Consider the following 22,299-nt stretch of genomic DNA (forward strand, 5'->3'; position numbering starts at 1 on the left):
CCCCTGTATTAATTAGGTTTGGGGAAAGAATGAAATAGTATTTGGTAGAAACAACAAAAAAATCAGAGCAAGTTATCATTCTGGATATATAAAAACCTCTCCTGGCTCTGCCAGACACTTAAGGAAAAATCAATCCCCCCAGCCTTCTGGAATACAAACCTAAAAGAGAATGATGAAGTGTTATGACAGAAATTCAACAGTAAACTTATAATTCCACTTATTGAAGGAATCTTTATTCTGCAGACTGACTGAACATCTGCAGACACATTATGCCCTAAGACATTGTTGCCTTAGGTCCTTACAAGCAATTTAGAAGAAAAATGACAGAGCCTCTTTTTGCCAATAAAAATGTATCCCTTCCCCAAGATTTCCAGAGCTCTGCTATTACTTCTCATAAATGTTCTCATGTTTTGGGTAGACTACTTCTGCTCAGGGAAGCAGCTGTTTACCTGCTATGTTTATTAGCAGAAAGTGTGCGTGCATGTGCGTGTGTGTGCGTGGAGGGGGGGAAGCTGCCTGAATTACCCTTAGAAAAGAAGACAGATATCTAACTTAATAAACCAGAGATTCAAGTATGACTGTAATCCAAATATTGAGAAAAACAGTGCTCATTATGCCAAAGATAAACAACACGATGTTTATGTGGAGATAACAAAAAAGATATTATGTACTGCTTATCTGAGAGTTTAATATGCAGAGTTCGGTCCTGAAGGCATGTTCATTTGAAAAGATTATTACTTTGCTTACTTTTTGCCACTGCCTTTTTTAATTGCTGTTTCCACAGAGCCCATCCCTGCTGACAGTGCAACCTCTTTGTCCATATCGAGTATTTGACTTAGCACTAAAATCTGATGATATTGCCCCAAAGAAAGTCCTGCTGCTGTTTCAGTCCTTTCTTTAAAAAGCAAAACCCAAGCCATTTGGGTCTAATAATAAGTTTCATGAAAAAAAAATACTCTTCTACCATGACATGATTATTTCTTGAATCTGTGCTCTGGCTGCTGCAACCCCCTGCTCCAGATTAAATTCACTTTTGTCATCTGAGGACTCCACAAGCTCAGCACAAGTGTGCTTCTCCATCACTGACAGCTTCTGGCGGGGCCCTACATGCACCAATATGCCTTAACCATGCCAACCAGCCTCTCCTGGGGCCTTCACCCCCACCCCCTGCCACCCTACAGGGCCTAGGGCTCCATTTCAATATAGGTGTCCCCTCTAGATGGTCCTGATCTGATGCCATAGCACCCCTGGACCTTTCTCCTGACTGGGCCTCAGAGGTACGTTGCACCCTCGTGTCTTGCCCTGCCTCTGGCCCCATCTCGCTGTTGTGACCGGTGTGCGGGGACAGCCCCAGGCCTGACTCTTCACCTCAGTGTCTCCGGGACCCTGGGCAGGAACATCGGTATTGAGCCGGGGTTAAAGCATTGACTGTTGCAATGTGTTGCTTTCATGAGCTTTTTTTTGTGTGATTATTTTAAATGGAAATTTCCGTCTTTCTTTCAGTGTTGATTGCTGTTTTATGACCAGATGATATTCAAACTTTTCTATCTCAAGGCCCCTAAGCCACGCTCAGGTTAGTGCTGCCAGCTGGCCACCTTTGCTAAGGAGCTCACCTAAAAACATCTAATCTTGCAGCAGACATTCATCAGATCCAGAACGAAGGCACACTATCGACATTTTTGGAATTACAGCAGTTTAATTATAAAACATCTATAAAATAAAAGGAGCCTTGACTGTGGGTAACTACCTCTACCACAGGTACAGACACAAAAGGACGATTGGAGCTGTAAGGCCTTTAAGTGCCAACATTTTTCCGACACAAAGCACTTGAAGTAATACTCGGTAGAAAACAAAGACACTGAACAAGTTAAGAAATAAAGGATAAAGTTTAATCTCCCTTGACTAACTCAATCACACAGTCTATAAATCAAGTTTTAAATCCCCATATATACCGTGTATTAGGAAAGCCTTGGATTTCTTTTGGAATTTAATGCTGCAATGTAAAAATATTCTCTGCATATGAAGTCTCTTTATTGGATACAACCATGAAGCCACTAATCATGTAGAATTTCTACTGGCCGATTATTTTACTGAAAGAGATTTAAGAAAGGGTAAGAAACAAAAATGCTGAAACTCAGAAGTTCAGCCTAAAATCAGAGAAGCAACAACAGCAATAAAAAAAGATAAAAATATTTCTTCTATAGAATCAGTGATGTCAGAACATATTCTATCTGACTAGATCAAGGTACACTTAAGGAACAAAGAAAGAGGGGTTTTGCTATCCAAAAGAGAATTTTGCTCAGAATAAAATAAGATTAGGGAATCAAAGAATGCTGTTTAGAAATGTCAAAGACAATTGAAACCAGGTTCTCAGACATTTTTTCTTAAGTTTTGTTCTGTAGCATTTGAACAACTATTTAAATAAGTAACAACACCTCCTCTTGGCAAGAAAAAGAAGAAATATGTTTTGATCTGATTTGGGAATTTGTCTATGGATAGCTTATGAATTTGGACTGGTCTTGTTCAGTCATTGTGTACAGCTGGGTCTGAGTACAAAAGTCATTTTTAATTTTTTTTTTTTTTTAAGGAGGGATAGTATTGTATCTAACACACAACTAGAGAGGTAAGATCACTACACTGTGATTACAACTTTAAAAAAGAAGAATCTTAGGCAAAGTAGTATTTACTCCAGGTAAGAAAATAACTAAGCAACAGATAATTATTGAGGGACTTTGATCAACTCACAAAACTAATGATTTCCAAAGGACGCACACCAATCCAAAAATGGCCCCTTGTTGGCCATCTTACAGCCAAAAGAAGAATGGAGTGAGAGCAGGAAGTCAGCGGAATTAGTGAGAGGAGAATCCATGTTCCAGAAAAAAAAACATATGCAAGAGGCAAGGACATGGATCCCCTTAACAGGCCTGACAGGAAGCCAAAGAGATCCCAGCAGTGGTGAGGACACTGACACAAGGAAGTATGTACAGATGTTCTATCATGTATTACTTGTAGTGTCTATACTGAGGTGTAACTCTTATTAAGTAATACTGTTGTTAAGTTTTTAAATGTTAAATGTGTTCTGCACATGGACTACTGTAATCCCTAAGGAAGTAAACAAATTACAGTATACAAAACAGTACCTCCAGAAATGAACGTGAATAAGTACAGTCACGACATGGAAGATGAAGAGAAAAGCTTTCTCTATTTCATGCTACTGTAAGAAAGATAGCATGAGCCTGTATTACGTCCAAGTGGTGGAAAAAAAAAAAACAAGCAGAAAAGGATGAAGAATTCTGAAACATTTCAAAGGACATTTCAAAGTCCTGCAGATGCTCCAGCACACAAAACCAAACAGAGCAACCTGATGGTCATCAACTAGAAAACAAAGACAAATAGAAAGATTTGAGATCTATAAAGTTCAGATTAACTGGGTTTAGATAAATTAAAACTTTCTCTGTTGTTCAAGTTTCTTTGCCCATCTCTCACTTTTTTCATGCATTTTCTTTGAAATGTTGCATCCAAGTTCCTTGGTTTTGTCCATAACTGGAAACATAAGTATAATCCAAACATTGCAAGAAAAGCTGAAATTAAAGATTTGGGGGTCTGACAAGAAGCAGGAAATACCAAAAGTCTTGCAACAGAGTTAGTTCTCCAGAGGCTTCCAGGCCAAGGGGGTTTGGAAAGTTATATAAGCAACCAGACTGCTGGGTGCTTTACAAGCCAAACTGAACAGCCAGCCTTTCTGAGTTTCACTATTTTGCATACTTCCCTTTATCCCTTTCCCTTCTGTTCAAAACAACCTTTCCATATTTCAAGGGAAGGAAGAAAAACACAACACATTCCTTTAATACAGAACTTATGAACCAAGCACCTCAGTGGGACTCATTGCTGCTGGCCATCGTTCAGATGATGTATTTGCAGGGCAGATCATCAAAGCAACAGCAGGCTTCAGCTGGTGTGCTGCTGTAGTGATAGCTGTTTTTATAGGAACATTGCTTACAAGCAAACGGGAGAAAAAAAAATAACACCGCTTTTGTCAAATGCTGACAGAACCAGGAAACACAGGAAACAAAAACACTATGGGTTCCAAAACTGGTCATGACTGCTGTCATCAGTGAGCCCGTATGAGCTAGAAAGCCTAGCCACTGGGTGCTAGGAAAAGATATTCCTATTCTTCAAGATGCAGAGTAAAAAGAGAACAAAAAGGCCAGGAAGCTATGTACCTGAAAAAAGAAGCAACACAGAGAACTCTCCTTGAGAATCAGGAGAAATGGAAAGCCACCAGTCACCCAGGTCAGGCGCCCAGGCTTCTCTCTCAGCACCCCAGTTTAAGGGCTCTCTCCCAGCAGATCTGCAATCAGCAAGCAAGGAGAAACTCCTTCAGAAGTCTGTATGAGAAAACACCAATGGCAAGGTACGTGCGGAAGACTGCTTTGTAAGACAGTGCTAGAAAGCTGTGCTACAGAGGTTAACTCAGCCATTAAAACTTTAGCAACTTTCTTGAAGCCAGGGACAAGAGTATTTCCCTTCACCCAGAGAAGTAACATGGTCTGCTCTTTTTTAAGCTCTGCCACTTAAAAGCTAGTTCATTCCTTTTCATACATTGAGAATGCATTTCTTCTGTGTTTTCAAAATGTGCCTGGAACCCAACAGATCACTACACAGAGTGTTAGGTGTCAGCACGCTGTTTAATGAAGCCAGATGGGCAAAGGTCACCTCGGAACTTACTATAGTAAGATAACCTTGCCAGAAACTTTAACATGGAATTATTTAAGCAACACAAGTATTGAAAAAAATATATGGTCAGCAAAGAATAACATCCCAGATATATTCTGGTTCAACTACAGGTCATTAGACTAGGTAAGATTCTTGAGCAACTTGAATTCAGTGGAGTTGAATTCATTAACACCAGGGTTGAATTTCATCCAAAGTCTTAACGACTTTGAGGGTTTTAGTAGTCACCCTAGCCAAATACAACACACTGGCTACAATAAGACAAATATTCTAGTGAAAGAATCTCTCTCCACAGAAAATTGTTTTGAGACTATGTTAAGGACTGTAATTCAAAAATTCTTCTAAAACTCATACAGAATTGAACCTGTTGAGATGCTCCAAAATTGGTTAAGCTTCTATTATGTGTGTCCATTATGCAGAATCAGAAAATTTCTGACCAAAAGCAAAGTTTGAAGCACTGCAGAAAAAGACATAAGCTTCAGAGTGGAGAGGAGCATAAAACAGAAGCAAATAAGCAGAAGTTATCAGTTGATATTACTATTACCATGATTTAAAGGAATGCTTGTTTCTGAAAATATTTTCTAAAAAAAAGAGGTTTTCCTCTTTCTCTGTAGCAGTTCTGGACTATTCAGTTCAATATTCAGAAATAACTACAAAGCAGATTTGCTAGAATTCCTACTAATAAAAAGCGTATTTAAGGAATATTAATTCAAAATGTCATGGTTAACTTTACAGAGAGGTTTCAACTGCCTGTTCAGCTAATAATAATTTACTCCAAAATTTCCTTAAGGTTTCATCTTTCTGTGCTTACTTGCAGCATACTTAAGAAGTGATTCTTTACATCTTTTCTTCACAGTTTGGAGAAAATTTCCTTCATTTGTACAACATGTCTTTGCTGTTTAACTCCAGCAGAGAACAGGCGAGAGAAACAAGGACAAAAGGTAAAAAAAACAAAAACAAAAACAAAAAACAAACAGTTCTTCTAACCTAAATATTGTAGTTACATAGTTTATAAGTAATGCATACAGTAAGCTGTGAATGTGAGAGAGAGACACTCCAACTCCAACGCATCCACTGACATATATAGAGATGCACTCGATGAGGAACGTACACCACAATATAACGTACAAGTCCCTGTGGGGAACTCACAAATCCATCACAATAAACGCACGTAATAGTATAGGTTTGGGTTGCTCTACTTTGTAAACTCAAAGGAAGAAATTGCAAAATTTGTTTCTGCACAGAAATGGATGGATTATTAATAGTTCACTGGCAGCTGTCACTACTGATTTGGGACAGCCACTGAACCTAACATGCACCAAAGCACTGTAATATAGAAGTTTTCTGCATACCGATCTCTTGTATATATGGTAACCGAGGAAAAAAACAACCAAACAAAACCTTTTCTCTTGCATATTCTTGCACATTAATTCCTAACCCTGAAAATTCATATGCATGACCTCTCTTCTCTATATTACTGTAATGTATCTGTTGCAATGTTTTTGCACAGCAACCTCATTATTGTCTTGCAAAGTAGAATAACGTAAGACTAATAAGACCAAAATAATAATATTCAGTAAGACCAATTAAATAAAATCAATAATTAAGTGTAGCAATTGATCTAAATAGCACCACATCAAGCAAATCAATGGCTTTGTCATGAGTGATTACATATAAATTATAAAACTTTTCATATGACCACATGCGATACAGTGGAGCCTCTAACAATGCTTATGTTCTAAATTCTCTCCCCATGTTCTAATCCAACTCCTTTATTTGCTGGAAATTTGAATCCCTAAATTGATTTCAAAATGTTATTTTAAGCTCAAGAGATGCTAATGGTATTTCATCATGAGCCATGCTGTTTGAATGTTGTCTGTGCTGCAGGGGATTCTGAATCAAAATATTTTTCAGATAAGATTTTCACAGTCCCTTTAGTATCAGCCACTGTTGTTTTCATATGACTAATTCCTTAAATCCATATTCAGGTTCAGACTAATATTCACAAGAACATCATTAAAATCTCTTGGTCTTCTACTTAATCAAAAACCAACAAACAATAACGTATACCTCTTATTTCAGTCACGAATACTGTATCCTGGCATATGCTAAGAGGAGGTGCTAGAAAGCCAAGAATCATTTTTACAGAAAGCATGGAAAACAGATTAGATTCAAAGATCTAATCTTATTTAATAAATGAAATAACTTAATGCCATAAAAACAAAATCGAAATACACAATTACATACCATGAAGGAACCAAAAAAAGCTTTACAATTAGCAGTTATATAAATTTCCCCATAAAATATCTCTGCAGTACATAGCATTCATGTAGGGCACAAAATGTTAAGAGACCTGCCAAAGCTCTAATATATAAACTTTCCCTTCCATAAGGTCTCATAATCGTTTACTGCTAATGATGGCAAACAGTTGGTACTTTTCGAGAACTGCATTTCAGAGTCACAAGTCCGCAGAGTCAGAAACTACCAGATTCTTTCTGATCATAGTAAGTTCACTACACATGGTCACCGTATTTCCAAACACTTCATTTTCAACCACCATATCTTTCATTCTTTGATTAGGCTAATTTTCATTTTTTACTGTTTCTACCTCCTTCCCATTGTGTGCTCTTGCTGTTAAGGCTACAGCTATGAGTAACAATCAGCATCTTTAAATTAGATTCACAACACCCACCATACAAAAAAGCACTTTCTAAATAATGACAACAGGTTCATATTATTTGGATTTACATTTTTGCCATTACCCAAATAGCAATCCCAAAGATGCTAGAATATTTATTAAAAAAACATGTTTTGCAGCATAAGTGCTGAAACTTACTGGTCCCACTTAAGGTATCATGGCCCTACTTAACTTGATGGCAAACTTCCCATTTCAGTGTATGAGAACTGGCCAGCTGTTGATTACCAGTGGGATAAAAAGTATGTCTTTGTCTCTTTCCTATACAAGACTAGCATGTGATCGAAGTGCTTTGCCAATGGAAAAGTCTGTCTAAGGTCAGCAGTTGTTGCCCAAAGGTCTAACAGATCAGCCAAGAAGAAAATATTGCTGAAAACTATGTATGGAATGACTTGCTCCTCAAAAGTAGCTCAGAACTGTACAGTCTATAGCCTTGTTTAGATGTTATGGAGTGTAAACCTACATTGTAATACATGTATGTAGCTTCTGCTTCAAACTACTAGAGTAAATATACAGACTGATTAATGCACTATGAATAGTTGTTAATAGCTATTTTTTAGGCTGGTTAATACCAAAACTGGACAAACAAAAAATACAAGCTGTCTCCAGGGAAAAAATACTTCATCTAAAATAGCATAGGTCACTAGATGCACAAGAAATCTACGATTTGGTAGATTCTGTAAACCATCTGTTGTAAAGTTACATGAAATATGCTTGAACATCCACTGAGACAGCCCATCTCCATCATTTTCAGCATCATCACTAAAACTAGACTTTTTACAAGGGTTGCAGGTTTTGCAACAATGACCAACGGATTATAAGAGGAAAGTTCACAAATGCAGTATGGAGAAACTTTCAGGTGTTCAGGACTCTTAGTTGAGTTTGAAACTCTAAAAACAACAACAAAACCATAAACTTTCTTTGTCTGCTTTTTCTAGCACCTCCTGATTTTACAGAAATCTGAAATACTTCCTAGTGAAAAACACACTTTCCTGGCTGCTTGATTGCTTAGTACTTTCAACAAAGCAGTGAAGAGGTGTTTAACTGTGTAAAAACTGTTTAATGAAACCACGTGGAACTCAGATGGTCTCCGGAACAGAGACAAGCAGGATAACTCAGATTCCCAGGAACATCTGCTGACATCTTTCAAAAAAAAAAAATTGAGTGACCTTGAGCTGATTCATGATTTTGCATAGAATAAACCATGAAATGTAAAAAGTGAAAGGAAAAAGAAACAAAAACAACTGAACTAATATTCTTCACAAGAAGCATACTGCTTACAAGCAGTTCTCATGGCTACAGTTGGACTATGACAGAACAGGGACCTGAAATTTCAGTTTTGCAAAGCACTCAAGTGCATGCTTAAAGGAATGACTGCTTGGCTGATACTTTTGTTGTTGCTGCAGCATAAGGAAGAATTAAAGACTATTTGCCATTTTGAAGATTCATGACCTCTGCTTATTACAATAAATACTGATAAACCAGTAAATACCAGATCTGAGTTGTCAATTTTCCCAGCTGTGCCAAGGTTTTGTGATCCATAAAACTGTCAACACCTACATTTTGAATGCTTTCATATCAGTGCGAAATGTGTGCCCACTAATAGGCCAAAAACACAATTTGCAATTACCATTTCACTGCTGCAATGCTACAATGCTTGGTAGACCTTTTTCTAGTTTCAGTTTTCTGATCTGTGTTCATTCCTGTCCTGGAGCAACTACACCCACCTTGACAAACTGAGTTTATAATGTTATAGAGTAAGCAGAGAGGCTGGAGTCCTTCTGGAAGGAACTGCAGCACCAAGAATCCATAACAGGAGGGAGCTGGTAAATTTAGCAGACTAAGTCCATACCAGCAGCTTTAAAATGAAACATATGTAATGGATAAAAAAGGGAAAAAAAAAGACGATGGCATAAACAAAGAGCTCAGGGGATAAGGAGTAGCATGGGAAAGAAAAACCTTGGAACTTTCCCATACATGCCAACAGTCTTTATTTTTAAGCAAACGTTACTATTTTTCTGTCCTGCCAATTCCAAAAATGTTCATGTGGCTCAGAACATTTTTAATATCACTAAGGGAACTTTTCTGCCTGCTGTTTTTCAGATACTGACATGTAAATCTGTCAAAAAAATTATATTCAGTTTCATGATTTTATAGATCAGTAATGTAGCAACTTTCACTGGCCTGCCAAATAAGCTGCATTCTCACCCATTTGCTACCAAATACAGTGTCTGTAGAAGCTCTTTAGACAGAACAATTGTTTGCTTTCATCATCCAACAAGTTAGTGTTCACATGAAAAAATGAATGCTGATGTGTACAGGTGTATACTGCATCCAAAAGATATTTGAATGAAACCATGACAAATCAGGACTGATAATCAGTTCACCCTACAAGTGGTCTCGAACTTTTGTCATTTGTGGACTGTGTGTGGCTTATATTATTTCTTCACTTTTGAAGGGTCAGATTTTTGGTAAATTTATGGAGTTTGCATTATAGTACACTCTGCTTCCCGTAATAAACTCCCATCTACAGGCAGATGTTTCTGTAAAACCAACAGAAACAGGAGAAGGAGAGGGAGAGGATTCAATAATGAGCACTTCACTTTCTTATACTTGAGCAACTTGAGTCGTAGCCAAGATACTTAACAACCAGAAGTGAGATAAAGCAGCTGTCAAAAAGAATTCTGGGATTTTAAACTTCCAGTACATCTGGATAGTTCTAGTAAAAAGGACATGGAGCTTGCAATAAAGGTCTGGTGTAGCTACATTTTTATTTTTTGCCATGGTAATTCTTAAAAGAGCTCTAAGGACGGACTAACAGATGAACAGCAATTAAAGTGGTGGGGAGGGGGGGAATTAAAAATCTGAACTGACTCTTTTCTCCCAGACCAGTCAGCAACATTGGCTCCCAAACAGAAGCACGAATGTAAACAAACTAAGGGCTCTGTAAACTGGGAACATGTGAGGGTATAACAGGGAAACAGAACAGTTCACAAGTGCACACAAGACAGAAGTACATCTGCAGGAGTTTCCACATAATCTCTAATTTGCAGCATGCTATACAGCTTGAGAAATACATCGCAAGACTCCATGATGTCAATATAATATTCCAGGATCCTCTATGGTTTTGCATTAAGAACCTGCTTCAGTATAAACAACTATATAAGTAATCTTGTGTTCTGAGAATACCACCCCAAGGTCACATTATCTCAATACAATTTCGGTGTACTTTTCATGTTAAAAGAACTGCCATTCTTAGGCAATCAGAAAATGCTCTTTTCTCCTCTAAGAACTTTGATATACTTCACATCAATGTGCATGCCCCTTTGCTGGACCCTTCTACGTTCAGACTAGGTTTACAATGTGAGGAGCATAATCACAACAATAAGTCAACTAATAGGAAATGACAAAAACAGTTCATATGGACAGGGAATGATGGTAACAGATCCACAGCGTCTGACATGCAAGTTCAAGACAGAATTATAAACTGTGAGTTAGTTCTGATCAAAATGCCCATTTAATGAGCTTCCTTTTCATTTTGTGACATCTGTTTCACACTACTTAGAGCCCTCCACCCAGTTGCACTAGCTCACAAAGAATGTTTTGTTCACTGAGATACAACTTACCCAAATAGTTGTTGCTCTTTGACATCTCGGTAATGTTGATTTTAGTAGCTCCTTCAGGAATTTCCACTATCTTGTGATAGCCAAGATTTGTTAGCGTGTGTTTGAAAACTCCAGACACAACCTTGCAAGCGGTGTTGTCCCCTCCACATATTCCACACTTGTCAATCACCTTGTCTGAACCCAGATAGTCATCACAGCCAATGCTCTGCAAAATAAAATAAGATTTATTTTTCCAAGATCTTACAACTGCAGACTTCAGGCATAACAACAGAGGACAGCATGACTTTTATAGAAGATTAAATCCTGAAGATTTTCTGAATTATTACTTCAGCAATTCTTCCCTTGTTCTTCTGCATGAAGAAAAGCAATAAGAAATAGAGGTTTCACAGACTCAGGGATTTCAAGTTAGCCTACTGTTTTTTACAGTTTGTTACCAAAAATGCAAGAACATGCTAAATATCACTAATGCATTTATCTTTCCTGATTACAACTGTCATACCAATAATCTCTTAACAATGCAGCTTCTGGAGCTACTAGTCAGGAAAGAGATCAAGTAGATCAGTAATTCTGTTATGACCCCAAATGTGCTTTTTACACAAGTAGACCTTCTTTATATGCAGTGTCATCTTAATTTCCTCCAAAAATGAGTACTGAGACTATTTTCGACAGAAAAGATTTCCAGAAGTCTTTATACCATGCCCAGACAGCATAGAAGCTATCGTCCCACGCACTGAGGAGAAGAGTGGCACAATCCAGTCTTCAGCCAACTCCGTAACAGCCAGTTGCACACATGCACAAGAACTTCTCATTTCCATTCAAATAAGAAAGAAATATTCTATGAGCCAGAACAGAAGAACAGAAGCCTATCACATACTTCATGAAATGTGATACCTTGACGGAAACTGTTCAATAACAGACAGAGTGTTGCTCTATTATTTCAAATTCTCAACAATACTTGCAAATATTTGATAAAATAAAAAGGTTCATTATTGGTTTATGCTTTTCCTGTAAGCAAATAGCCAAGTAAGAAGGGGAAGAAAGAAAGTTTTTTGATACCACCAAGTCGTAATATAGGGAGTTTCTTGTGCCTTGACATCACTGTATTTCTTTCCATTCCCAATACTAACACTTGGCCCTTGCTGCAAAAAATGTTCTAAACTGAAAGCCAGAGTCTGTTTAGTTCCAACATAAATATTTAACACCCAAAAAGTTTTTTATGACAATCCAAGAATCACAGATAAAACCATCTAACTCATCACTGCCAGGATCATAAAGGGCTTGACAATGATGCTTGTCATGGAGCAAGAGTACGAAGACAATTCCCAAGCACTGCATTTCATGGCGGGATAACCTGATAACTCAGTACCTGGTGTATCCTATCAAATCTACTGTGAGCAGATTGTTCCATGATTTCAGTGATTTTTGATTTAAAGAGAAATATTTGGTTTAACATCTTGTACTTGCCTTGCATGGCAGAAATCTTAGCATCATGAATGTCAATTTTGTGTTTTGCCTTAAAATACACTTCCCTTACTAACAAAGTAACGTGTTTACTTGAACACAGGAATTAGATCATTAGAATCATACAATATAATTTCAGACTTCCTAAAGTAATAAAAAAAAAAAAGCGAGTAATATACATTAAAGACTGTTGCACTTAATGACAGGTCAATTTCTATACTTGTTCTCCGGCAAAGGTATTTTGTTGAGAATACGTACAATTTCTCCACTACACATTTTTTGGATGGAAACTTACCGGTACTTACCATCAACCTACGTTATACAGTGGCTTTCAGGAAATTTCCACTGCCAGCAAGTTGTTTTATGGAGGAAATCCCTTCAAATATGAGGTGCTATTCAATATGAAATGCTAGCAAAAATGTTTAATGGTATTCTGCATCACTACTGAGTCCCATAAAGGTTAATATAATTTTCTTCCCTTTAGCAAATAAAAGAGAATAGAGAAAAATGTGTTTTATTCATTGAGAACATAATTCAGAACTACCATGGGGCACTGTGAACAGAACTACTTTTGACAGAAGGAATGCAACCAATCAGTACAAATGTGATTCCTTTGTAGGGAACAAATATCAAACCTGTTTCAACCTCATACATCGTTCTTAGTTAAGTATTAGCTGACGTACAAAACAGCTGTCATTCTTCAGCTGTACTACCTGGAATTCTTGCCATAGGGCACAAGAAGGGCCTGCATCGCAAAAAGGGCCTGTGATTTTTAAACACTCTTTCACAGAGGATGACTAAGAAAGATACAAAGAATGAATTACTGGAAACAATAACCTAATAATTTGAAACCAGTAACTGGCAATGAGGAAGCAGCCACAGAATCATAAGAAGGATATAAATAAACCATACACATTACGCAGTGTGCACTCAGACATTTTACCTACCAACAGAGCAGGTATTTAGAAATAAATCATAGCTTTACAAAGAAAAGCTAAAAATCTTTACTGGGGTGCCTACTGAGACTTCTGTGGAAATTATGTGCTTTAAAGATGAGTATTGCAAAGATACCAGAAGGAAGATAGTTAAAATTAATACATTCTGGAAAACCTTGAGATTCGCTCAATACAGCTTAGGCAGGCATATAAAAATGACTGTGTACCTCTTTAATATTTCCAGATCTGGCAAGGGTATCCTATATCAAGTATCTGTCCCACACACTCTATGGCAATCTCCCATTCTCCCAACTGTAAAACTCCTGCTTGAAGCTGTTCAGAGGTTTGTAATGGTAGTAGTCATCCTGGCAAAACAAGGCTGGTAAACAGAATGCAACCATATCAACCAAAAATGTAGAATCCATGCAAAAGAAATGAAATTAACTATGGCCTCTCTGGGAACGAAGAAAGAGAAGAATAATTGTAAAATGAGGGGAAAAGCATTACGAATGCCTTTAAAATTAGTTTCATTTGGCTTTTCCCTAAACTCTAAAAAAATCCCCAAATATGTTTATTCAGCTCTATCCAAAAATGCTTGTTCAAACACAAAGAAATTATTCCCAAAATCTACAATTAAGCTAAGCTAGGAGTCAGAAAAGATGTCATAATAAACTAAAAATATAGCAACAATTGAAGAGAAAAAGTCAGAAACTAAGACTCTTAACATATATATATATATTAAAGGGAATATTAAAGCCATTCAGGATAAAGTTGAAAGATGATAAAAGCATGTAAACACGATTATTCTTCCATTATTTTTGGTCTTTTCTACCAAATGCTGGAGACTGAACTTTTTAACTAACCCCTGCTCTACACTGTTCATGTTAAGAGTATCATAACCTTCCTTTGGACCCTCCTTCCATTTGACCCTCCTTCATCCCCACTTAGACAAGCAGCTTTGTACATTCTAGCCAAATTTCTAAGACAGCCTGAGCTTTTCTCATCATGCTATTTATCTTCTCTATATATAGTACACTGTTTTCGCTTCCCAAGCCTTTCAAACAGAAATGGAGAGACATTATCTCAGTAATTCAATCAGTAATGAAACAGGAAGAGTTGAATTTGCACCACAGAAATTGATTGTGGTGCCCAGAACACTTGGGTGAGGTAACCATTTGGAAAAGACATAAAATAGCTTCCCAATACCTGAGATGCTGATTTGCAGACTTCCTCACTGATCAGGAATATAACTGTATTTTTACAAAAATAAAGCTGATGTATATTTCTGTAATAGTTTCATTTAAAAAACAACTTATCTAAAAGACAAATCAGCTTCTGTTTTGTGACAGAAAGCACTTCATCAGCAAGCCAAGGAAGAGATTTGATGTCCTGGAATTTTCATACTGGTTATGGCCTGCATATAGCCTGGAGATAGCAGGAATTAGCGATTGCATGTGCACAGGCAGTTGGAATGGTTGGCAGCTAAACAGCATACAAACAAACTGCATGGTATTTGTTTCTGGAGTACAGGCTTGAATCTGAGTTGATAAGAGTTGGAAAGCTCCAGATGCTCTAGAGAAAATCTAAAGATAACCAGCAGATACTTAAAATACCTTGAATCTAATTATCTTTAAGTTTATAAAAAGCAGAAAAGAAGATACATGTAATTATAACCTCTTGATTCCTCAGAATAAAATTTGGTTTTGTGCAGAAAGCAGAGAAATGCATGAGTCGGTAGCGGTCTCGTTGTGCCCAGACACTGGAGACCAGCTGCTCCGCAAAGTCTTGTAAACACACGGCAGGGCTGGACCCACCCAGAGCCAAGAGATGTCACAACATCGTGTCCCACAGCAGAATACAGCTGCCACAAGCACAAGAAGCCCGAGGACATTAGAGACAGAAAAACCTACCACACATACATAGTCCTGCAGACTGTGAAGCCACTCCCCAAAATACCACAGTCCATTGTCACTCGCAACAATGTCCCAACCAACGTATGGAATGAATGTGATTGAGCAATTTATGAGCTACAAATTCGTCACCCAGGGATGAGGTCAAGAGAAAAGGTGTAGAAGCAGCTTTTTTGATCTGAAAGGGTAAGACTGTTAGAATGACTTGCAGTCACAGGAAGTCTGCAGGAGAGCCTCAAACTCCTTCCACACACAAGTCCCAGTCCATGCCTTTATTCCACCACTATTTTTACTTGGTTTCCTGCATCCATACTTAAGCTTCTACTGATGCCTCACTTCTCAAGATAATTGTTTTACAAGTGGAACCAAGCTAAAAACTCTGCTGCTGTCTCATTTTCCCTGGCACTGTAAAGCCAACACAACCGTAGGGATGTGAGACTAATTCCTTTCTGGTTTGTGCATCAGCTGAATTATTAATTAGATGTCCACTGCAGAACAATTACCTGTAGGAATGACACTTCAATAGCAGCCTAACTACATTTTTAGGGCTCTTCTAATAGCTAGTATTGCCTGCTTCTATGAACATGTGAGGATCAATGTAAAACTCTCTGCTACAACTTGAACAAAAAACTTCTACAAATACTTTCTGAGAAGCATTTCTTCCAGTGTTTAAAGTTAGGAATATGCAATAGAGATTTTAACTAAAGTTCACTGAAATCCGTATGAATCTTTGCAGCTGACAGAGGCCTTAGGCAGAGAAACCACCTAATTCTATAAGCTTCTCTTCTCAGTGCTCACTTCTGGTATTACTCATTTTGCCACTTTTTACACTAAAAGCATGATCTTGTTTCTAACCATATCCCAGGAGGGAAAAATACCGATTCAATCGTAGTCATTCTCTTCTCCTACCATTATCAGCCCTCTCTTGCTGTTGCTGCTCATCAATGTATTACTTACATTCCTGAGAAAACTGAGGATTCAACAGCTTTTTTTCTTTTTCTTCTCCTTCCTCTTTGCGCTATCATATGCTTCATTTCAAATGGATACAGAATAGAGGGCTGATGAAGTTACCACAGTTTGGTAATGTTTTTGAACATGTTTGTGGTCATTTGTGATTACAGAAAATACTCAAATTCCACCATTCAAACTGGCTGCAAATGGTCAGAGAGATGGTTGGGGCAACATGGAGGAGGGCAACGAAAAATAAAAACACATAGAAGAGAGCCCAGACATTGGCATGGACCTGCAGTTTCTTCTTTGCAAAAGTAATTCTCCTAATACTTGTTCAAGTCTAGGTGAAGCAGACAACATAATTTGCAGACAATATAATTTTATTCTGAGTTCCTATGGTGCAACTTAAGTAGTACTTTTAAAACTAGCAACTTTCCGCTCCCTTCCACTGTTCCACTGGTTTTTTTTTTTGTTTGTTTGTTTGTTTTAATTCATAACCATAAATGTTTCAGCAGATTATTGCAACTTAGCATAAATCAATTTACTTTTCCTATACATACCATGCTCTTTGTACAGTTCATTCAAGACAGACAAGGCTTTCATTGTCTTGTTAAATCTTCACTTTAATTCCTAGTTAACATAATTTTGGTATTACTTAGAGGTGCTGTAATGTTTTTAGGAGGCATTATTTGGAAAGCCCACAATAGAGGAAATTAAAATCACTGGATTCAACAACTCTGTACTTTTCAATGACCTCTCTTCCATGATCCTAGGACCATATACCACAAAGCTTTTATTGCATTGCCATGATTGAATTTTATTTATTAGCTTTTGGACATACCAACGCTTCTGTTCTCTTGTACCTATAAGCAAATGCTGAGAACCAAGGTTAGTTTGTTTAAACAGAGAGCTCTGCTTTACATATAAGCTCAACACCAAAACGTTATGTGCATGCCGTGTCTGATTCTGAAATCCCACCTCTGTGACCTAACCAACACAAGACAGCCCCATGCATTTTCTGAGGCACTAATTTGTGAGTAGTAAGACCCACAAATTTCTGAAGTTAAGAGCCTCTGGGCAGGAGCACAATAGAAGTAAGAGCTGTTAAAAAGAAAGAAAAAAACAACAACAACAAAAAAAAATATTTATATGTAACATAGCACAAACTGTTGATAATTAAAAATTACAAATATTACTCCATAATACTGCCTAAATGACTGCCATCAAGCCACTTTCACACTGGGACACTTGGGGTTGCAATGTAAAGAGCCTGTCAAATTATCAGACATCTCAGATCTGATTCCTATGGCATTCCACGGATGCCTTACTTCAGGAAAAGATGCCAGAAAACACAGCAGTCTCCCAATTACAGATTCAGAAAATACTCTGCCCCACCCCCTTACAGGAATTCCTCACTTTTACTCTTCAGTCCTTAAATAAACCCCTCTTTCACCTTCCTATCCAAAAACCATGCAGGAATTAAGTCAGCCATAGAATAAAGTTGCTCAGCTCCAAGCTTTGGGATTCCGTTTTCTTACCAGCAGCCAGTTACGGTCAGTTAAAAGATGACGTATTGCTTTCATATAAAATGTCTCACTTAGTGACCACGGTCTACACACATGCAGCTGAGTGAATGGAGTGAGTTGTTGAGCCAATATGTAGGCAGGGAACTTTGAAAGGTTTAATAAAAATGATCTCCTCTGAATCTCTTCCAGCCCTCTCTACTCCCCATTTTTTTTAAGCACAGAATATTTGCACCAATAGTCCAGTCCTGATTTTTGGTCAGATATTGCAAAGCTTGTCCAACAGTATACACTTCGTGCAAAAATGCATTTGTATTACATCAGTTGCTCTTGACCAAAATCCCACTGAAATCGGTGGAAAGGCTTCCTTTGAAATCAGTAGAGCAGCGCCTAGGAATATGTGTGAAAATGGGCATCTACTCTTGTCTCCAGCAAAGTGCCCTCTACAAAAGATACCAGTAAGTATAATTTACTGTTCCCGATTCACCAAGAATAGCTTGCTGAAATCTCAATTTACCTCATGGTTCTTTCTAAGTGTGGAGAATTGTCAGCTTCGAGTTGTGAGATTCATTGCAGCACAAACGCGCCGTGATTAACGGCCTGTTGGGGCCCTTGCACCTCAGACAGTAACTCAGGAGTCCCCCATGGGGACTGCTCACTGCCAGTATCTCATCTTACAAAGGTCCTAAACTCTGAAGGATCGTAACATTGTTCATTTTCTCAGTTGGTTTATGGTTCTATTCCTTGGTCTTCAAATTTCATCTTATATTAAGCAAGCCCCAGTCCACCAGGACAACTCCGAAAGGCTAGGCCACACAGAAACGAAGCCTGGCGCTACCACTGCTGGCCTTTTTCACCCGGAGGTGCTTCATGAATACTTTACTCTTTTATACTTTTGCCGCTGGAGCTGATCACTGCCTTCATAGCCAGAAGCAGCAGCGTTATCAATCCCAATTTACCTAGGAGGTGTACCCTTTGGTATGCCTCTCTCCTCTCCAGTCGGGGAGGACCCTCGCTTTTCTGCTTTTCCCCCAGGTGTAAGCACAGCTGCCTAAAGATGGTCTGGATGACCTTCTCCTCCTTAATATGTGAAGCTGAGGAGAACAATCCATTTTTTCTTTGGCCACTGTTAAAACCTTTGACCTTCACATATGAACTTACTGACTGAAGCCCTATGGTTAGATAAAGATTATTTCTTTTATTGCTGTTTGTGACAGGTATTAAATTAGACGTTAGTGAAGATTTTATGACTACTAGAGAGTAATAGCTAGTACGTGTCAGTACATCCCACTCCTGGTGGGACTCCTACTAAGTGTACAGCTCATTCACCTGAGCTGTTTGCAAATCAGAAGAGTGATAACAGATTTCCAGGAACTACTTTCCATTTTGCTGACCCTTGAGGGAGCCAAAGTGTATGTTCCTAACACTGTACAGCAAGCAAATTACACTACACAGCCAGCTTTTTAGGGATTTTACTGCACGAGATTCAGCAGTGCATACCCTTCAATGGAAACAAACAAGGCGTTCAACACCAAGGAACCATGCCTTTAATTGTAAAGCGAGAGATGCCTCCAGAAGACTCCATGGGTAGAACACAACAAAGAGTACAACATGCTTATTTTACTGTCTCACATCTCTTCAAAGTTACTGCCTAACCTTCACTTGCTTTACAAATAAAAGGAGCAATGTTGAGAATTTACATTCAACCACAGCCTAACAAACAATGTTCTAATGGCTCTCACTTGATTTGTGGTTAGCTATTACCATTATTTTTACCCAAACATTTGATCCTACTTTGGCTTTCAAATATTTCCTGCTGTCTACAGACCTAATACTCACAAATCTTTGATGCTATTTACAGCCCTCTACAAATAGATTGTGGTCACATCCACATGCCGCTCACTGAATTAATCACAGATTTTCTACCTGCACAATAAATGTTTTCATTACCTATCCATGCTTTATGTTGGGCTTTGTTTTGTCAGACAAATTTCGAACAGCAAGAAGAAATGAACTATTCATTTTTGACAATCTTAAGAATCCAAATGACATTTAAAGCATCTAGATATGCAGCAGTTTAATGAAAAAAGCTACTTACATAAAGACATATAAAGACCCTTTCACTAAGACATTCAATGGTTTCTTGCTGGCTAGAGAATTACTAAAGAGAAGAAAGGTTTTATTCTTGTTACAGTGGAAAAAGTAAAGCAATCCAGGAAAAGTAATCATGTGAAAAGATGTTCTTAAAGATAACACCTAATAACAGCTAATAAAAAATGATTTAAAAATATAAAGCATGCATCTCACACTGATACCTCTGACAGTTAGCAAAACACATTTCTCTCACATGGCTTTTGTTCTAAGAAAAGATAGCATAAATGGGACTTGTAGCTCCCCCATACACAGAAACATCTTATGGTGTTTGAAGCCAAGCTAATTGCAAGCAGCACTACAGCAACAAAGGAGCTGCAACTGAAGTAGATGCTTGCTGGCTTCATCAAGGTAAAGATAGCTATTCAACTTTGTGACCTCTACTCTAGAAGTAGTTTATTGACGATGTTTGTTACTCAACTGTTTTTAAGCGACTATGTGTGTAGCATTTCAGAGTGAAGGAGATTAAGATGCCTAATCATCATATATACATTTCACTGGAAACAGGAAAATATATACAGAAGGTGAGGCCTTTTTCTTCATTTGATAGTATGCAATTCAGTCAGAATCACTCGTTTCTGGCTGAGTTAGAAGAAATCTGTCTTAACCATTCAGCAGCCTCTAGGCACTGAAGGCAAGCACAAGCACACGACTAACACAGGGAGAGTCCAGTTTCACCATGCCTGGACCCTAGGGTCAGCCTGTTCACATACAACTCTGTTGTTGGAGCACTCAGAAGTGCACCTAGGGCACTGGGGCTTCAGTTTTGTGTCTTTACATCTGCGAGGGGATCATATGGCTCATATTTGTTAAGTACAGGAATACTGACACTGAAAAACAAACAAACAAACAAACAAAACCCTACCTGAAAGTTTGGATTTTTTTTTTTCATGTGGACAAAAAGTCTGCACTTCTTGGTTCCAGCTGTAGACAGAAAACACCTCAAGAACAAGTGCTTTTGCAGTATTATTTCCAACCCTCGTAGGATGGAAGTGTTCTGTGTATCAGCAGTTCACAACAGCATCTTGGAAACATCTGAGGACTAATATAAGACCAACGGTGGGACTTTTTTTCCACTGTACTTAAATGGATCACAACCACAACTCAGATGAGTACCTAATACTGGAGGTGTATTCAAAAGAAAAAAAAAACAAACAAAAAAACCACAAACAAACCATACTCCACACTGAGAGCTGCTCATAACTATTAGAAACTGCAAAACAAACATGAAGATGGTGAATGCAATCAAGTGGAGCAATGTACAAGCCTCAGTCTCTGAATATATTAAAGATTTTCTCAAACCAAATGTTCCAAGGAATGCTGAAAATACCTTTAACTCAGACTGAGTTATTTCTGCATGTCTAATCTTCACATTAAAAACTGTATTCATATAAAATCTGTGCACATCCCTATTTTGGAATCTTTAGATTATGTTTATATTACTGACTTGGTTCACAGCAGAAGTGCAGTCTAAGTGACACTCAGTGTCTGCATTTAACATGCACTAGTTTAGCACAGAGAATAAACAAATTAGAAGCTCCATATCCAAAAGAAGCTCTAATACTCATCAGGTAAAATAGGTTGCAAACAGAATTTATCACCTCTAGAATGCACTAAATGCATTAGTACATTTAGTTCAAATGTAAAACCACAAGGATAGCAAAGTTGCTATACCCATGAGACCAGACAAAATCTAATCTGAAATAAATATGCAAATCACATATAATGAAGCACTTGTGTCTGTCTGAATATACTGATCTGCTGCAAATACACCAAATTACTTCTTACCACAGATTCAGCAGAAATAAGCCAACTTTATCCTTCTATTCACACAACTCAACTGGAAAAGTGGAAAACCATTTCAATATCTAAGGTCAGATACAAACCTCCACACTTCACAATTCTTAATGAAGGCCATCTTGTTTCCCAAAATCTCTACAGAAAGATGAAATGTAGGTTTATGATGTGGATCATATGGCTAAGGCCTTCAGAAACGCACAACATGGCTTAAATGTACAAACATGAATTCAGTGACAGTGCAGCCTAAAAACTCATGAAGCAGTTCTTAAAATCTAGCCTCATTTGCCCTTGTTGGAAATGTCAAGAAACGGTTAAGTAATATGATTCAGTTGATGTCATTGCTGTTAACTCTGTACCTTTTTATAACACTTCTTATTTAAGTGGCTCAAGCAAATACTTAAATCAGCATTGCCCTGACCACTTCTCAGTATTAGCAGAGGGCTGGAGCCCCTCTCCTATGAAGAAAGGCTGAGAGAGCTGGGGATGCTCACCCTGAAGAAGGCTCCAGGGAGA

The 22,299-nt window shown here is 38.0% G+C and overlaps 1 protein-coding gene and 1 long non-coding RNA gene across 4 annotated transcripts in view; one reads left to right on the top strand and one right to left on the bottom strand.

Moving 5' to 3' along the window:
• The window catches only part of THSD4 (thrombospondin type 1 domain containing 4), a 297,164-nt gene that overhangs the window by 50,671 nt on the left and 224,194 nt on the right, over window positions 1–22,299 (bottom strand). For all 3 annotated transcript variants that reach the window (XM_005025428.6, XM_027467115.3, XM_013104946.5), the window contains one exon: window positions 11,056–11,260. In XM_005025428.6, coding sequence (XP_005025485.2) covers window positions 11,056–11,260 — 205 coding nt within the window. The remainder of the gene's footprint in view (window positions 1–11,055; window positions 11,261–22,299) is intronic.
• LOC140003420 (uncharacterized) lies at window positions 4,026–9,480 on the top strand. Its single transcript, XR_011811994.1, has 3 exons — window positions 4,026–4,414; window positions 5,591–5,675; window positions 8,368–9,480. It is a non-coding gene; the product is annotated as an uncharacterized lncRNA (long non-coding RNA).

This window comes from Anas platyrhynchos, chromosome 11 (genome assembly GCF_047663525.1).
Source record: "Anas platyrhynchos isolate ZD024472 breed Pekin duck chromosome 11, IASCAAS_PekinDuck_T2T, whole genome shotgun sequence".
In the NCBI taxonomy this organism is placed as follows: Eukaryota; Metazoa; Chordata; class Aves; order Anseriformes; family Anatidae; genus Anas; species Anas platyrhynchos.